At 40.1% G+C, this 19,101-nt stretch overlaps 1 protein-coding gene across 4 annotated transcripts in view; it reads left to right on the top strand.

Moving 5' to 3' along the window:
- The window catches only part of NOX4 (NADPH oxidase 4), a 113,110-nt gene that overhangs the window by 74,638 nt on the left and 19,371 nt on the right, over positions 1–19,101 (top strand). For all 4 annotated transcript variants that reach the window (XM_075080995.1, XM_075080988.1, XM_075081000.1 and 1 more), the window contains one exon: positions 1,173–1,254. In XM_075080995.1, the coding sequence (XP_074937096.1) occupies positions 1,173–1,254 (82 nt within the window). The remainder of the gene's footprint in view (positions 1–1,172; positions 1,255–19,101) is intronic.

Here is a 19,101-nt window from a genome sequence, read left to right as displayed (position 1 = left end):
GATACACAGGGACAAGGGGAGGAAGGACTACACTTATCCTCAGATTCAGTTCCTAGCATGAAAAAGTTACAGGAAAAGATAGCTGCTTTAGAGAAACCCATAGTATAGCTACTACACACAACACAGGCTACAAACTGTGGTTCAGCAAATGCAGAATAAAACCCGTAGCTGAAGGCTTCAAGCCACAGTTTTAAGGTATTGTAGGAAGAGTAGGAGATGAGAAGGTGGAAGGGGCATCACCAGCGTCTGAGGTTTCTGTGGCACAGGAGGGCTGGTTAAATAAAAGTTGCAGGTGATGGAGGAGAGGAAGGAAACAGAGCACGTCCCATGCTATGGAGAGCTACAGGGTGTGCCGAGGGGATTTGACCTGGGTGGGAAATGCCCTTCTATCCCAGAATCTGGATAACAAGTGAACTGTGAGGAGCTTCCAATCTTCCAGGAACTGAGAAATTGATACTGATAGAAGCTCCTACAGATGCTACTTATGTATTGCATTTAACCACCTCTAGAGAAAGGCATCAGAGAAAGGCATATACACAAACCACAATCACCCCTTCACTTGGTGATCGGTGAAGCTAAGCTACAAAAACCTTACCTACTGCAGATGATCCTATAATGTAGTTTCTTAAATACATAATAGTGAAGAAGAAGCAATCCAGTCTTCCAATAATCTTTGAAAATACAAGTGAATCAGTTACCCAAGGACTCACACTGCAATTTAATTTAGATTAATTGATTAATCTATGTTTAGACTGCTGTGATCCTTGAGTGGCTGGTGAGTTCTTAGCGGCTCCTCCTTTCTGTTTAGACTAAGCTCTTCAAGGCAGGGACTGTTTATGGCTGGCTGTGTGTGGTACCCAGAAGACCTGTATGCAGATCTCAGAAAATTGTAAGCACTACAAAAATTCAATACTGGGTGAAAAATAAAAGACATTTTGAAATATTATTAAAAAGTTTTACAGGAAACAGTGATTTCTAGTCTTAGCACCAGTTTTGTATGCATATATAGATCTTATTCCCTATACTCTTAGCTTTGTCCTCTGGTGAATGGTGCTGGAGAAGAGAATTCACTGATTATTGCTTGCTTACTTGTGGCCTGAACTTATCATGCAGAGTCACAGTCTGGGTTTGTTTTTTTTTTCTTTTCTTCTTTTTTTTCTTTGTCCTGACAGAAAGATTTCGGGATTTACTGCTTCTACATTCAAACCAAGATGCAGAGATTCTGCCCATCTTTCAGCAGAGGCGCTATCCCAAGTAAGTAAGATTGTCTTCTTGGGAGAAATCAAATCTTTATCTATTTGCAGCGAGGGAGAGTGAAGCATTTATAGTACTGTACATTCTTTTGGTGTGAAGTCCTAAGGCAGAGCTGTCAGGGAGCCCCGCTTGCACTGAGCTGTGCAGTCTTTCAGTGGTGTCAGGGGGAAGCAGACATGCTTTGCAAGCGTGCCCAGCTGTCAGCAGGGAGGTGGTGGCAGAGTGCAGACGTTAAGTTGCCTGGATCAGTGTCTGGTGGAGCTCTGTTTCACTTGACACCGTGTTGACATAGGCAGATGTTTTGTCAGGCTAATCCCCACTCTTGTCTTGTGGGATTCCATCATTTGTGGTGACAGATTCCCTTGGATTTTTACAGGCTCCCCTCTGGAAGCCTGCAAGCACTAAAAATCATTTTTTCTGCCCTTTTTAGGGATGTATGTACAGGCAAACCAAAAGAGTAGTGTTGTGTGTTTAGGAGGTCTTGCTTGTATTGAGTATCCTGAACGAAAACTCTTCCTCTCCCAGGTGACATACCTGAATGAAACAATAAATGCTCCTTGCTATTATGTTAGTCACTTTCAGCTAAGTGTAAAAAAGAGGCAGTGAAAGGGAAAGAACAAGAAATAGTCCTCTCATTAGCTATGCCAGCGTGAGCAATGAAAGGAGTCTAGTGCAAGATGAACAGAGGGAGGAGAAGGAAGAAAGAATGTCTGCAGCCAGTCCAGCAGTGATGATGGGAGTAAGCAAAGAAACATATTTTAATTATTTTTGTTATCAGGTTCTTGAAATGCATAAGAAGCCAGTGGAGCTAAGGGTTAAATACAGCTCTTAAAATCTGATAATACAATTTTTTTTAAGAACAGGCAACAAATAGCGGGTCTGAGTGCTGAAAACCAGTCACATCCTCGCTGTGAATATTTGAAAATAAAAGCACTCAAGGGTGAAATCCTGATTCTGAAAGTGGTGAAGTTTTGCATTGACTTCAAAGGAGACAGAGTTTTATCCCCCTGAATTTATTGTTTGCTTTATTCATTGTCACTGTTTTACTGCAATACTGTAGAGGGACAATATATGAAACGGTGGGAGGCACCTTATCTGGATGGACTGGTCTACTTGTTTCACTAGGACTTCCATGAATTGTTACTTTTCTCCTCACCCTTCGGAGTACTGGAACAGTTATTTTTCCATGGCATGGAATGCTTTGCTCGGCTTAGATGTTTTCACTTATGGTATGGACACTGTCAGACTGGTCTGAGAAACTAGTTTATTTCTTCTTCCTCAAAGAACAGACTTATTTCTATATAAATCATTCCTAAGGCGCCTGACTTTCCATTTCCTTACATTCAATTTATTACTAGCATTCTTGGCAAGTAGAGTCTACTAGCAATACTACACATTGTCAGATTCATGGGTGAATGAGTGCCAGTTGTCTTCTCTTCAGTGGATGCTTCAGCTCTTTGAAGACAATGCAACAAATAGCTTATAGTATGGAGTTCTGTTGCTATTTGAAGTTACAGTGGCCTTGCATCACAAAATGCTACATGTTTTTAGCCACATTAATTGGCAAGATTAATTCTTCTAATATACAAAACCAGCCAAACTTTGGCACCTAAATGAAAGAGAAGTTTGCGTATATTCTTAAAAAGAATAGGTTTCTGTTTATAGCATCATTAATTGGTGCAAATTTTCTTGCTTGTTACATAAATTTATTATAGTTCATTTAGAAACTGTTTGAAGACTATTGACATGTCCTGATTTCCTAGAGGTTGTCTTTCAAGTGAAGACAACTTGTGTTCAGCAAGGTAGAAAACCTGTTCCTCTTCAAAATATATTTTGTCTTATTCCCATACCAGTTTTTTTCCCTTCCCTATTCTCCTTTCCATTGAAAGGTCAGTTAACAGAAATAAAGATAACAAACAGACAGGCCTCATAAATCAGTGTCACATCATTGACTTCAGCTGAGCAATGGCTGGTTTTACTACCAGAATCTGAGCAATGAGGTCATTTTAATGAGATGTTGTCATGGGGCACAAGCTGGAGCTTGTAAAGCTTAAGGAAATTCAAAGAATATGGAAGGTTAAAAATAGAGACATTTTAGTAATGACTTAGCTGAATAGTTTGACTAAGCAGGGCTTAGAAGGTAGAAAGGACAAAAGTTTGTACCTATTTAAGAGACATATGCCCAAAGGAAGGAGACTGGATAGGAAGATGTTCTGCAACTCTCAGGATATTCAGAGGCATAGTAATAAATATTAAAGGCTAAATGAGCAAATACAATCCCTCAATTTTTGACAGAAATAGAAACCTTGACGTTCTGGCCTGAATTGTGTTCTTGTATATTTATTATATTAAGACCTGAACTCTTTCCCACAGAACAGCAGGATGATTTTGGGTATGTGCTTGTTCTCAGAGAAGATGTCCGTGCACTGGAATAGCTGGAAGAAGTTTTCTAGAATATGTATGCACATTGTTCTGGATTTTCTAGGGTAAATATGTCAGAGGAACATGCTTTGTGCTCCTGGTTGATGAGGGGAGGAATGCAGGACCTTTTTATAGTCCTTGTTTTTGCCTGGGGTTATTCTGGTGGTCTTGGCTTAGCCAAGGAGCAAATACCTTCTCTGGCATGTAGAGGAGATTATAGAGAGGCCTGAGTTTAAAAAGTTTAAGGCTTGTAAAGCCACACAGCACATCACCTTGACTTCCTGGACTTATTACTGTGTGTCCACAAGTAGTGTGGCATCATGGGAACCAGTTCTCATCACAGCCTGCAGGCTGAGATGTAGTACTATGCCAGCACATCGCTACAGCATCCACCCAGTCAGCTCAACCCGCAGTATGCATCCTTTCACTTTTATTTGCAAGACTGCAGAGCAGAAGGAGCTTGGCTTTATCTTAGGCTTCACTCTCATGACAATGTAACTGTGTCTTGGAAAAATTATGGAATATGGAATTATGTTCTCCCATAAATGCCTACAGCAGAGTTTCTTAATTAAACATATTGCACTGCACATAGTTACAAGCTACTGAACTAGCAAGACCAGTCTAATCCCGGGAAGTCTTTTTGATACGTCAAGTGACGTGACTGTCAGAAGATGAATCAGAAATCAGACATCGCTAGACCCCCCTCATCCACCTCATCAGGAAATCCATCCATCCACAGAGATAAATGTTTTGAGGAGAAAATCAGTCTCCTAGCTGACATGAAGCCATTGCCATGTGCATGAGGATTCGAATTCCTGAAACTAAGAATAAACCTGCAGCTGTGCGCAGGCGACCAGGCTGGGGCGCATAGCAGCCTCCAAGTGCACCCACCCGGGAAGAGCATCAGCACATGAACCACATCACAGACATACTTGCAGCTTGTTCCTTCTCTCCCTCACTCCATGAGCCTGCCGAGGTGAGTTACACCAACACGATCAGGCCTGCCAACAAACTAAACTTGTTGCAATGAGTCTTATCCTGAGTTATCCTTTTCAGAGTTTCACTCTCAGCACATTTCTATAGGAGTTTTCCTCATGTTGGTTTCAAGCTCATGATTTCCTTGGTTGCCTGCTTCTCCCATGAGATTGCTACAGTTTTATCACACAGATTCAGTCATAAAATGCGAGAGCTGCTAAAGTGCTCACACAGGCTACAGATGATTGCTCCTGAAGAAGACACAGTTATGGTCATTAATTGGGCCGTAGGGGTCAGCCTGGGACAGGATGGTTGGCGCTAGCAGCCGGGGCCCAGATCGCTCTGACCCACCACGGTCTTTTGGTCTTCTGCTGCCTCCACCTGACCGCCCATGATGTGTGCGCAAGGGAAGGGTGTGCAAGTGTGCCCTGCAACACTAGAGAGAAGTGTCTCTTGTAGCTGGGCCTGGTAATGTCAAAAGAAAAAAAAAACCAAAAGAGCAGAATGATAAGGGAAGTGATAAAAGAAGTGTGAGAGTGAGGAATGAGGTTGGTGGGTGAAAGAGGCAGGAGAGAGGCTGACACTGCACAAAATAGCGCTTGAGAGGGATGTGCCAGAAATGCTACTGGCATTACAGCTTTCTAGCAAATTTCTCTGTATACAAGTGACTTGAGAGATCAGATGTACCTTGTATTTTCAAGATATTGCTGAAATCCTCAAATACATATGTGGATTTTTTTAGAGGGATTATTTGCTTCTTTTTTTTTCCCTCTTCAGAAATATTTGCAGTCTTCATTCTTATCTTCTGTGGGTTTGGTGGAAAAGTTCTTGGATGATTCACAGATTTTAAGAACAGAAGGAGCTGTTATGTTCCAGCTAATTTGAGTCCCTTCTTAACATAAGCCATAGAGCATTATCCGATAATCCCTGCAGCAAGCTTCTCGTTCAACTGGAGCATGAATTTAGAAAGACACCCAGCCTTTAAATTGAGATGTTAAAACCTGGAGAATTCACAAGCCTTTACATCAGCTTGTTTCAATTGTTAATTACTTCACGTATGTATTACGATAATTTCTTTAACTTCAGTTTCCAGTCTCTGCCATCTCACTATACCGTTTTTTGCTAAGCAAGAAATCCTGTAGCATCTGAAATGACACCTCCATACAAGAGGTTGGAGGCAATTTTAAAACTTATCCTTTTCTTGAACAAATTAAATTTTAAAAATTTTCTTGTAGGGTGAGGTTTACTTAAAAGGTCCCTAATAATTTGTTTTCTCTTTTAAAAACCTTTCTAAAGCTGGAGGTTTTGGGTTTGTTGTTTTTTTTTGTTTTGTTTTGTTTTTTGTTTTTGTTTTTTTTTTGAAACACGAGCAGGAATTAAGAAAGTATTTTTGCTAATTGTTTTCTTAATGTGTACCTGAAGAAATAACAGCACTTCTTTGGAATCAAATAGGGAGACAGTGTAAATTGAGCACTACCTTATTATTTAAATAGAGTGACAAAGTGTTGAACTTTCAAGAAAAAAGTGAACTTAGAACCTGGCAGGTGTAATGAAATAACAGAGAATTCCAGATGCATTTACTTTCCATCTGTCATAAACTTAAAATCTTTCTTTGGCATATATTCTTAGTAAATTAAGGTAAACTTCTTGTGCATGCACAAAAACATCGGCCATTTTCATGTTAAAAAAAACCCAGAAAATACAGGAACCTTTTTTATATATATGTATATATATGTATATATATGTATATGTATCTTCAAATATATATTTTAGAAGGTCATCTTTGAAAAGCTGCCAAAAGTTTCAACTCAAAGAAAGCCAAATGGTGTTATTCAATTCTCATCATGGAGTAGTCTAGACAAATAGGCAGCAGAAAGTTAGTGCCCTAAACCATTGTGCCATCTGGTTCCCAATTGCTACTCATTTTAATGATAATGGATTTGTAATGGATCCATGCCAATTTACTACAACTCGAGAGCAAAGCCAAGAAACTGATAATATTTCTTAAATAATATCTCAGGAATAAAACTTCTACCTGATTTGTAGCTGTCTTGAGAATGTTTTTCCTTTTAGAGAAAAATAATTTGTGTCTAAGTGGTTGTGGCTTCTGGAAGTGATGAAGTTCAGACAGTGCATCCGCTGAGATTCCCCCTGAATCCCAGATTTAAGTATGCACAAGAATAGCTAGCGGGATCGTGGCCTAGAAACACAATTCAGTTTGTATTAGAAACAAAGGCAACCTCTTCCTTGGTGTTCAGGAGGGCGAAAAATCATGACCTATGTGTTTGTCACTGAGTCTTCATCGTCAGGCAAAGACATTTTTAATTTTAAAAAGAGGTGAGAACTTTCACGGAGTGATTTTCCATAAAAGGCTTTCTGTGGAGTGCTTTACAGAGACTGTTCTCTTGTTATGGAGGAGAAACTGAGGCATGGGACTCTGATGTGAGTTACCAGTGTCACCCAGGAACAATTCTCCTGGGTACGAGGCCAGAAATAGAAATCATGTCTTCCACAGTCCTTTCTGTTGTGTGCACTTGGCTCTCTCATCTAAAATAACATCTATCCTGTTTTCCACTGCAAAAAACACGTGGCCTGCCCATATTGCTGAAATCAGATGGGAAAGTGCCAAGTGAAGGAGCCTTTCAGAAGTGCCCACACAAGCACTTTAAATGCTTTGTGTAGCATTGTATATTAAGCATGAAAATTACTGGTTTTGAAGTGCTCCAAGATTTATTTCGAAATGCAGGCTAGAAGCTAGCTAGCTTGCCAGCAGCACTGAGCCCTCAGAAAATCTGAGTCTCAGAGAATTTTGATTACCTGTTAAAAAGGGATACCTGCTTAAGGAATCTGTAATGACCTTTAAAAGAATCTCAAGCTGTTTATAGAGAACGTTCATAAGGTTTTTTTAGTCATTTGTGATTTTGTCTCTTCTTTTTCATCCTTTTTATTTAATACGACTTGCAGTGGTTTGCAGCGTTTGCAGACCAGTGCAGGATTGAGCTCCATCGCAATGAAACCTCCACTATAAGAAAGGGCATTTTCCTGCCATTTGGGATTGTTACCAAATGGTAAGAACAACAGTGGCAATGCGGTAGAGGCTGGTAGCTGTTTATATAAAAACAGTCATGCTATAGGAGCAATTAGTCACTAAAAATGCAAGTATTGGATCTAGATTTTGTTGAAACCGTAATGAAAATGGGAAGAAAGAGGACAGTAATTGATGCTCTGCACTACATATGTGGGCTCAGATCCTACAGAGACTCGTGTGGATACATCCACATAATATCAAACAAGGCCAAGTCAATATCTTGAAATATTTAAGACTGCACATTAAACTCAAATGTGGGTCATAAATTCCTCAAGACAGAGGCTATATTTGTTTAGAATATCAGTACAATGCCCCAGTAGCTTCTAGTGCAAAAGAAAGACACTTTTGTTCTGTTTCCAAAGGCCTTGAGTTCAAGTACTGACAACACGGAGTCAACCAGTCCCCTTAAAGTCGAGGGGAATTTTGCTGCTAACTTCAACAGGGCTCAGACCTGAAGTCTAGGAAACTTTGAAGAAACAAGTACAAATCTTCCAGATGTAGAGAGATGTGGGGAAAAACCTGTATCCTCTCAGAGATCCGTAAAGCAATTTTGATGCAAAATCAAAACTCCATGTGCATATATACTTTATTTTATATACCAAGCAATCTAGAATGCACGTTAAACTTAGCTCCATTTATCGTAGCATAGTTGTGGCTCATTAGCTGTCATGAACTGTTTTATGCAAAACATTGCAATACTCCCAACTGAGAAGGGGAAAGGGCTGACTGAAAATAAAAGATGCCATAACCTTTTGAAATATTTGGGAGCTGACATCATTGCTTTGTTGACAGTGAATGGTATAAGATAAAACATTACAGTTGATTTTCATTCTGCTATTTGGGAGCACGGGCATGTTTCTTGCTAAAGCCTGTTGATTTAATTGATATGTACTTGCCTACTACTGAGCAACAGTGTGAGGCTGTGAGGAATTATCTGCCACCAGATGTCTTGAAGGATGTTTTTTTAAACAGCTCAAACAGAAGTTACAGTAGTTTGATGCAGAAATTATTAGTGAAGTTCTTTGATTCATTATGCAAGAGAGAGTAACAATGATCTCTTCTGCCCTTATGTCCAATATAGTTTTAAAAATAATGGCTTATATTAGTTTAAAAAATAGTTTCACAGAAATCCAAGCACCAGGCTCATGAAAAAGAAAAACAAGTGCTAAAGAGTTGTGATTGTTGACAGTAGTAACTTCCTCCTTGACTCTATGGATAAAAAGGAAGAGCATCTTTCATTCACTCCTATACACCTGTCTGCTCATTATCAATTTAATTTTCAGCCCCGTGCTTTCAGTGTGGGACCCCAGAGGCTGTTTTCTTTCACAGAACCTGTTAAAGGACGTGGCATCACAAACAAAAGTTTGTGAGTCTTGGTGAAAAAGGGAGAAAGGAAAGATTCCAGCTATAATAAAGGGGAAAATGGACAATATTATGCCCCTAAACATGTGAAGGAAATGGAGAGATAAAGCAGTTTCCTACCATGTCTTCCTTTATATTTCATGTAAGACATAAGCAAAAACTATATTTCCTGACCTCTAAGGAGAGCAGAAATCTACCAACACTCACTGCTGTTCTGGCCCTTCCCCAAACAAGGTTTGAAGAAGCAGGAAAACTGTTAGATAAATGTCCTAGCTGTACCACAAGTCCCTCTTTGTGCCCTTTAATACCTCAGAAAACAGCATAAACTGCACTGCCCCTGGGGTAGAACAGGTGTGTGCTCTGTGTAAGAGCAGAAGGGAGCATGAACCTTCAAGCCAGAGGATACAGTTATGATGTTCTAATTTTGCATAAAATGGGCAAGGATGGCTTGTTCTCATCAGGACATGAGCCTAGATTTCAGTTTTAGCAGCCTTTTGGTGGGTGGCACTGGTGGAGTGTTCAATTTTGAGTGCCAGGCTCTTTAGTGTATGTGAGGGAGACATTTCATATTTCTTTTTCATGCAACAAGTTATGCTTTTAGCTCATTAGAGGCAGCAAGAAGCACATGTTGATCTAACAGCCATCTCCTGTCTCTTCTGAGAAATGGATAGGAGATCTGGGCTGTGGGATGCCAACTGGACCAACCTGAATTGACCATCCCCAAGTAAATAGGTATATCAACCGCATTTCCTGGAGGAAGATGTGTCAGCATCTAGGCTAGAACATAGCTCAGAAGTAACTATCAAGTCTTAAAAACTGGCAGTGGTAGAAAATCCATCTCATCTTACAGTATGTTATTCCAGCTGTTGATTATCCTCAGTCACGGGGATGGGAGCTGGCTGCTGGGAGATTGTACCCAGCGGCCCTAGTCTAGCCTCAAGGAAAGTTCTTCTATGACCACGTCAAGTGGTTTGTAAGAATCACAAGTGCTTTTGAACAACCAGACAGCTAGCAGCTGGAAAACATTCTTAGCAGCTGCAGAACAGCAATGCCCCGTGATATTAGCTGCCAAATCTGTTCTGAGTGTTGCCTAATCAGCTAGCTGAGGCTGTTCATGAGCAGAATTGAAGACTAAAGTAGATAAGTCCTAACACAAAAGCTGTTTGAATAGAAGGTATTTACTGAGTTGTTGGATGGTGGAGATGAATTGGGTGATATTCAGAATTCCTGGTGGTTGTTTTTTAATAGAAGAATTTTGTGTTTCAGATTTGTCAGAAAATTACTAGTCTAAGCGTCTGCACCTATAGTAAGGCATTACATGTGTCAAGTGAGGTGACTAGCAATGCTTTCCCTTAGTATCATGAATGTAGTGACATTTTTTCTCCCTCCAAAGCAATGAAAAAAGCTATGTTAAAGGCATCAACCATAAAGAAAAGATACTAATATAATTTGCTTTAGAGCCTGATAGCTTTCATGTAACACTTTGCTTTATGACTTAATTATCTTAAATATTTCTGTCAAGGTATCTTTGTAATAGGAGGTTTAAATTAAGTTTGTGTAGAGCTGAAACTCATTTAGAACTATGCAAGGAACTTTCCTCATACCTCTGGGAGCTTGTATAAGGCAAAATTTCTGCATAGTCCAAAAAAACCGCATGGGAGCAGGGTCAGTTGTCCTACCCCACATCCACTCGACCAGTGCGGAAACAACAACCTATACTGCAAGTTATAGAGTTTCAGTGTGAGTGTTCTCTGTATCCTCTCTGGTTTCAAAAAGTACTCAAAAGTGTCTAACGAAAGCCAAATGCATGAGCACTTCTGAGGACTGGGGTCTTGCTTTTCTCTGCGTGGTGCTTTGTGATGTTACCTAAGGATATTATAGTTTTGTATTTTCCTTCACTGTATACTATGTCTTTACAGCATCAAATAGGTTTTTAGATACATTGCTGTTGATAATTTCTAATATTTGAATGTTTAAGGTATAATTAATTCTTCTTTTAGACAAATCACCACAAAAGACGGAATTTCTTTATTATATCAATTTCCCTCTGCTAAACCAATTCTGAAGGTCTTAAAATAGATTATAATGTACTTTTTTTGCATGGATAGCTGAAGCTTCCTAAACAATATTTTAAATGTAGGCATTTATTTCCAGCGTTTTCTCCAAAATAAAGGTATTTGCATCCTCTCAAAAATCTCAAAATACTTTGAAAGCTATTTGTAGGGGGTTTTTTTGTGCCATATTTTTTATGTTATAAGGGAAAATAGAGCAGTGAAAGTGGTCTGTGATGATTTCTCCATCATGTAGTACTAATACCAGAGCAAGGGCAAATTGATGGTGGCAGAACTGGGCCATTTATTTTCTTGTGCTTCATCCCCGGATGTATTTTCAACTTGGATGAGGCAAATCATGTAGATGTACTGTTATTTTGTGAAGGTGTCATAAACCTGATGTACTGGGCTTTTGTGCGCTGTGAAGATGAAGCTCTGAGATCTGAAGATTATACCAACAGTATCTCCTGCCACTGCAGTTTTCAACAGAAGCAGTTCTAGGATTTCAGCTGATTACTCCATCAGTAAGAGTCTGAAGTACGTTGGAGAGATCCCACTCACTTGGCTCAAATCTAGGAGCCTGGCAATTTGTTCAAGATGGTAAAGATAAAATCTGGCAGAGTTGTGAACTGAAATCAGGCTTTCCATAAAATTTTAGTATAAACTGCAAGACTAGGAAGTACCAAAATCCATTAGGGTGATACACCAGGCAATTCAGCTGCTGCACCAGCCTTTCTGAGTGGGAGTGGCAGGGGCTGCTGTCCTGAAGGATCACAGCAGATCTGAAGAGTGTAAAAGCCATTGGTTACATATGTCAGTTACGTCCAAGTGAAATGCTATGCTCCTTTCCCTCCAGAAAGAGCAAACTTTCTGTGAAGGACAGTCATTACTTGCCAGCCTCTCTGTCAGCGCTGTTTTGTTTGAAGGAGAACACATGAAGTTTTGCTTTAGCTCACGTGTGTCAAACGCTGATAAACTGAAGCAAAAGAAAAAACTCTAATATAAGTTTGGTTTCTGAAGGGCTTGGAAGGGAGCAGTGATGCTGAATATTGCGTGGTCTGATGGGGAGGATGGAAGGTGGGAGAGAAGGAGACCAGGAAGGAGGAAAAGACAGATGCAGCTTTCTGTTCTGTGCTCAGTCCACGTATTACACAGAGAAAGATACCTTAATTCAAAAGAACAGGTTTACCTTATGGGATCAACAGAGCAAAATAAAATGAGCCTGTTGAGCTGCGTAGGGCTCTGATTGTAATGAGAGCCTCTGGGCACTGCTCTTCTGTGACAGGCAGGTGATGCCGGTATTGACAGACAACTTGAGCTCCTTCTGTCTTGTGTTGGGGAGGAGGGCTTAAGGAATGTCTTGCTAATTTATTTGCTGATCGCTGTGTCTCCAGGAGAAAACCGGCTGTGAGTTTGGCATCTCCAAGGCTTCTTTCACCCATGGTACCATTAGCACGCACTTGAGCATCTAATTCCAAGCTCTAAGTGCAGCAGAAGGGCTGTCCCCTGGGGCTCAGCCCCTGCTTCCCTCTTTCAGAGCCAGCACTTCTGAGATGGGGAACTTCTCTAGCTTTTCCTGCCCCATCTGCAGCAGGACTTTGCTGTTTGAATGTATTCTTTGTGTATGTCTATATGCATTTTGCCTGTTATTAAGTGGCAGGAACTCTCTGTGTAGTGATTGATGGTCAACTTTTCTTTTTCTTGGTGCAGATTAGCACGTAAGGAATCCACTTGAAGGGACTGGTGCAAACAGTGGTTATCAAAATTTGGGCTGGTTCTCTCAAGTCATTTGGTACCAAAATAGAGCAGGTTGACTGCAAGCAACTCTAAAGAGCATCACTACAGCTTAAGAAATTCATTTATCTCTGCATCGGCTACGCCAGCTATACATGGTCAGATGAACCCTCCTCACTGAATTAGCTGTTAATTTGGCCCTGCACTCAGATTCTAGCAGCAGTGAATAGCATCTGCACCGTGTGGAAATGTTTTGGCAATTAAGAGCCAATTAAAATTGCCTCGTTCCCCTGTTCCATCCTTCTTGTGATGTCCAAGGAGAAGGCTCATGACTGAAATATTTATCATCCATCAAAAAAAAAAAACCCAACATAAAGAGTGTCTTGATTTTGCTGAGTCTGGGGGTTTGGTTTTCCCTGCACTTTAAGGTCTCATGGAGGGTAAAAGTTTAAGGGCACCGCACCATAAAACTTGTTCACAGAAAAAAAAATATCAAAAGTTCTTCTAAATCATGTACAGTTTTATTATCATTGGGTCACTGGTGGTAGCAAACCCTGTGCACTGAAGTATTTGAACACTGTCACGTAGGGGTAACCAAACTGATGAAATAGAATTAACAATGGAAATAACAGGGCTGGTGCCTTTATCCACAGTCATCTTTACCCTTTCTTTCACTTGTTTGTCTTGGCAAGACTTCTCCAATGAGATAAGAAGCTATTGCTTACCCTTTTTTAAACTGCGTATGTCAGGTCTGCAGATAAAAGCCATCAGTTAGATGGATGAAACTGTGAAACAGTCAATCTCTAGAAACACTGCTTTGTGTAATGTTGTTTTTCCTTTCCTTTTATTTGTTCATTAAGGACTGTGATCCATATATTAATGGGGTTTATGACCACCATTATAGATGTATCTATGGGCCTCACAGTCTTTTAATGAAGTCATTGCAATGCTCTTCTCTGTTTGAGAGATATAACTATTCTGTTGTAACAGGTAGATGGTGTCACAAGGTGACAAACTGACTTGCCCAAGTTCTCCTAAGAAAGGGGGATCTTTGGGCACTTTCACAATAGACGTAACAGTATACAGCCCAGTGCGTTTAAAAGAAAAAAAAGAAAAAACGAAAGTCAATGCTGACAGGTGGCAAACAGCAAATAGGTCTTAAGCAGATAGTCTTAAAAGGAGTGGGGTATCAAATATGCAGTAATTCATCTTGGGACTTGTTCTTTTCAGTATATCAGGTAATGCATTACAAGGAGGGAGATGTAAACACCAAGTTGATTAAGTCCTCCAATGATATTTGGCCAGGAAAGATAGTATATTTCAGAGCAGAGAGACTGAAATTTCTGAATGATCTAGCGAATTTCAGGATGTGGGTGGAAGGAAAGGATGATGAGTTGGAATAGGCTGAAATGCCAGATAGTTCACCAAGAGAGAAATTATCATCTTCAGAGAATAAACAGTGACATGGTACAGGGGAAATGTTAGGATTATACTTAGCACTTTATAACAGCCTTTTGTCTGCATGTATCGGAGTATTAAATATATTAAATTAAGCATTTTTGATCTTGTGGAGGGGAGGTCTGAGAAAGTCTTGCTACCTGGTTTCACCAAAACAAAGAGCATAGCTGAGGATGGCATTCTGGAAATGACAGTGGATCAGCATGAGGGAGGTGGGATTAAAAATCCTGACTTGTCTTCCTCTCTGACCGATCAAAACTGGCATTTGATGTCAGACCTGAGGCACAGTCCTGTGATCCATGTTTCACAATGACAGCGAACATGATGGGAATCAGCTTGACCAGTGTGGAGCTGCAGGACACTGATTTTATGCAGGAAGTATCACGAGTCAGGATTTGCTGTGTCTCTCTAGAATGACAAGACCAGTCACACACAGTGTGGTTTCCCTGTATATACACAGAGCAACCTCAGGGAGCCTGGTCAGTGGGAACTGGTATTGGACCTACAGGAAAAGCCCCTTTTGCTTAGACCCTGACTCTGTGCCAGATGCATTCTGCTGTGATGTGCAGCCTCTGTCCTCTTCAGTGCCTTACCGTCACCTTGCCCTACAGCAGTGTTTTGCACCCAGTGGGTTGTAACTCTCAGGACTTTTAGGAAAAGCAAGGGTGGGAGGAGTTATGAGAGGAATTATATATTTGAAGTACTTAAACATTAGTCCCCTCTCTCTCTGTCTCTCATGAAGTCACTTGCTCATCTGTCTTGTTCGGGGTGACCTGCTCTCTCTCAGCTTCTTAAAACTCATACAAATGCTAAAAATAAGACACTCTGTGGTGTCATGGATACTCTTACAGTACATAGAAAGGTAAGAGCTTGAAGGAATTTAAAAATTCAAGGGATGAAAAATTCTTTATTTTGAATAACCTAAGAGGCCAGAGGGCTGTACAGAGGCATCTTTGTATGTCTAGAAAGGTAGTAATAATGACACTACCGCCTATGAATAATGGGGCCATTATATAGGGCCTTGGCAGGACTGAAATTGGAATAGTGCAGACAATAATGGGCTGTTCACTCTAAAACACAGAGCTTGAAATAAGAAGTTGGAGCATATTCAGAGAAAAACAATGAAGAGGTCAAGATGGTCAGGGGTGGATTGAGCTCATCTATGATGTAATGCAGTATATTCTCCGGTAGCTTGATAAGCTTCTGCCTGTGAGTCTGTATGCAGACTCATCTACGGGCTTATGTTGGCTTCGGAAATTCCTTCTCCAAGTTGGATGATCTCATCCTTAATCTGCCATTTTACTGCAACTGCGTATGGTTTACTCTAGCGTTCGGCAGGTGTTCTTTCTTTCCATTTTCGGCTTGCCAGTTTTCTGTATCACTTTCCAGATAAGAGGCTGTCTGTCTGAAGAAATGAGCTTGTCTGACCATCACCAAACATCTGGAAGCCATTTGAATTTGCCTTCTCATTATCTTGCAGATGTCACTCCTCAACTGTCTGAGCAATTTTTAGAGAATTTATTTCTAGGCTTCCTGGCAGCTAAATTCAAGCAAATAGATTTTACAATCCCCAAACCAGTAATTATTTGCTTCATGAAGCTGCCCTGAAGGGAACCTGCTCCTATAGGCACATTCACTGGCCTTTATAGGACTGAGGCTCATTGAGAGCATCTTTCCTTAAAGGAAGTGCAGCTGTGAGAGACATTTCCTTATGAAAAGAGTTTTCCAGAGAAAAGATGGGCTTGTGACTGGACTAAGTCACTTTACTTACCTAAACATACACCTTAAGACAGAAGAGTCAGCAATAAGACATGGCAAAGTTTTCTTGGGTGTTTATTACATTTTAGGCAGCATATTTGTGTTTAGGTTTACTGTATACTGAGGATCCCATTTTATTGCAGGGTTGACCTCTTCATTCTGACTGCAGAATTTGTTGTGCAGTTTGTCCTTCTTTGTTTTTTTCTTCTTCTTATTCTCTTCATTTTGAATTCTTCATCTCTACTTAGTCTAGTGCAAAGAGCCTGGAAGGGCTGTGTTTGGAGCAGATTGTGATATGCCTGGCCTTGTCTTCAGATTGATCTGCTGCCAGCTACATCTTCCAGTGCTCCAGTCAGCTTCTTCTCTCCTTCCCTTTTGTTTCTGCAGGTACCTAGCTAGGATTTTAGTTTCTGCCCTTGTCATCCTTTGGATTTGTCAGCAGGTGCCAACTTTTCTTTCCCCAGCCCTAAGGTGTATTGGAGCTTGACTGGGAAAGCCTACTGGCAGTGTGGATGTCTAGTTAGAGCAGTCTTCTGCCCCCAGTCTATCAAAAAAAGTATTTTGACCTTATGCCTCCAAGTATATTTGTAAGAGCAAAGCAGCTGTCAGGAGTGGGGGACTACTACATCTCATGTACGTACTAACTGCCAAGGCTTTCCTGAATCCTAAACTCCCATGTAGACTTTCTACTTAACTTGAAAATAACCAAACCCTGGCTGAGGGAATTGCATTAGTCCTCTGATGCTGGTTAATACGTAATAATTAGAGGTGTGAAAAATTTGAATCGACATCTGAAATCTGCAATCCAGTTGCACCAGTATGCTTCAGTTGTTTCAAGTTTCCAACAGTACCGAGATACTGATGCTGCAGGTATTTCCACTGACATGGGGATGTGGGATATCCTGCCTTAGTAAGCATAGTTTACCAAGTGAGGAAGAGGGCTCAGCGCTAGTATCAGCACTGCTTGTGAGAAGGACCATGCCATCTGGTAGATGGCAACTCTGAGATGACCGCCAAAGGGAACAGTATAGGCAAGAAAAAGCTTCCTGTAAATATTGAAAGAGACGAAAGGTCAAATGTGCAAGTGGATTACTCTAAAGCAGAAAACCTGTTTGCAGTGGAGTGGACAGATAACTACTGTGCCAACGAATGAGTTGTGGAGGAACATGACAAACACGCTCACCCTGCTTGTGGTTGCTGATCTGCAGCATCTTATCACTTTATGATGTAACAAACTAAATGTTCAAAAGGCAAGTTACTATAAGTGGTGCGGTCAGTACAAATACTCTTTATCAGCTGAGGCAAAATTGGTAGGAGACAAGTTAACAGAGAAGCAAGGCACTTTACAAAATAGATACTGTAATTGGTAATGAAATAAGTGGAAAATTGGATTTCTCGTTATAATAAAATTAAATCATGTGTGATCTTTAATCAAAGGAATGCATTTTGGAAACATTTTATTAAAATTACAGTAAAAAAGCTGCCACGGAGAAGAATTAATAGAACATTAAGAATATTGACCTAAGAATTTGGTACAGAAAGTACACGTACTTTCAGAGAACAAAGTTGTCTAAATACATAATTATACTTGATTGTAGTTCTCATAGTGGTTTTACAGACCTTTTTAATGAAGTGAATGGTGTAAACTGTTGCTTCTCTCCTAAAATAGTGAGCAATGAGTAACAGGAAATATGGGCTCTCCATAAATACTTTAGGCAATATTTAGACAGTTTTATTCTGTTCTAAGGAAAATGAACTTGGTCTGAGAAATTTCCTTCAGATTGGTTTTTAAGAGTCCGGAACAAGGAAGAGCCATGCTTACAAGGGTGTCCGTCAGTTGTGCAAGTCGGTTTTCTGTTGCCTTCAGTGGAAGTTCTTACTCTGTGCTTTTTTGAAATTTTCATTCATAGTTATGGGGTTCTTTTCTCTGCCACCACCATCCTCCTCACTCCTCTGTTGCAAGTCCAGCTCCCCGTAGGTAGTCGTACAAATTTTGCTGCTGTAGTGTTCCAGTGTACTCCAGTGGGTTCATCTTCTCCTTGAACCTGCACCGTGTCTCATAGAAAACCATGGATCTCAGTTCTGGGTTTACAGAAGAGCTTTATCCATGAAAATGCAGGTGCCTGCTCCGCTTTCCCACTTTCTTGCCATTTTCATCATGCCTTCAACATATTTTCTCATGCTAAGGATGTTGTAGAAATTGAAGTTCTTCTTCAGTCATCTCTGGGTCCTTGTGAGTATAATAAGCTGAAAAATGAGTGATTTAATTTTGTTTTGCACAGCTAGGGAGAAATAAATGGAACTGAGATGTACTAAAATCAATAGCTTTCCTAGAATTTTAAAAATCAGAGTAATTTGGCATGTTTCTATGAGAAGAAAATCTGATGCAAATTGATTCTGTAGAGTTTTGAGCCATCTATGCTGTTACAATTGGATGTTTCACCAACTGATAAAGGAAGCAGCTTCTGTAGAAGAGAGAAGGAAACTCTACAAGCTCTAGCACATATTGTAAGAATATGTTTGAAGTTGAAAGGAAAAAATGTGAATAATCAATCAGAAATTAAACTCAAGCTGTTAAAAAGAGAGGGTGCCTAATGAAATCTGAATTAGAATCATAACCCTTTGCAATGTTGCACAAAATAGTATATAAAGTTAATTGGACCCACTGGGTTTTGCAAGCTTAAACGTCTAAGGGGCCTTTGTTTTCTTTAATGAAAACATCATCCTTCACAATGTCAGGAGAACACGTGGGAATCTCTGATCTCACTTGCCAGATGTCACATTTTGTTACACTTTTAAACCATGAAAGCCATTGTATTTTCAGAAATCTATACAAACGAAGGATGATGTGCTTTGTTCAGTGATGGTTCTTCGTCTGTAAAAGGCTGTTGGTACTGAAATGCTGTCAATAATCACAAGCCCTCTGGAAAAATAGTGTTAGAGTGTACAGTTATTAATTGAGGTTTAAATAATGACATGAAATGTCATATGTTAACTTCA

This window comes from Phalacrocorax aristotelis, chromosome 1 (genome assembly GCF_949628215.1).
Source record: "Phalacrocorax aristotelis chromosome 1, bGulAri2.1, whole genome shotgun sequence".
In the NCBI taxonomy this organism is placed as follows: Eukaryota; Metazoa; Chordata; class Aves; order Suliformes; family Phalacrocoracidae; genus Phalacrocorax; species Phalacrocorax aristotelis.
Note: the sequence above shows the minus strand (reverse complement) of the source record. Positions and strands in the feature narration are given on the sequence as shown.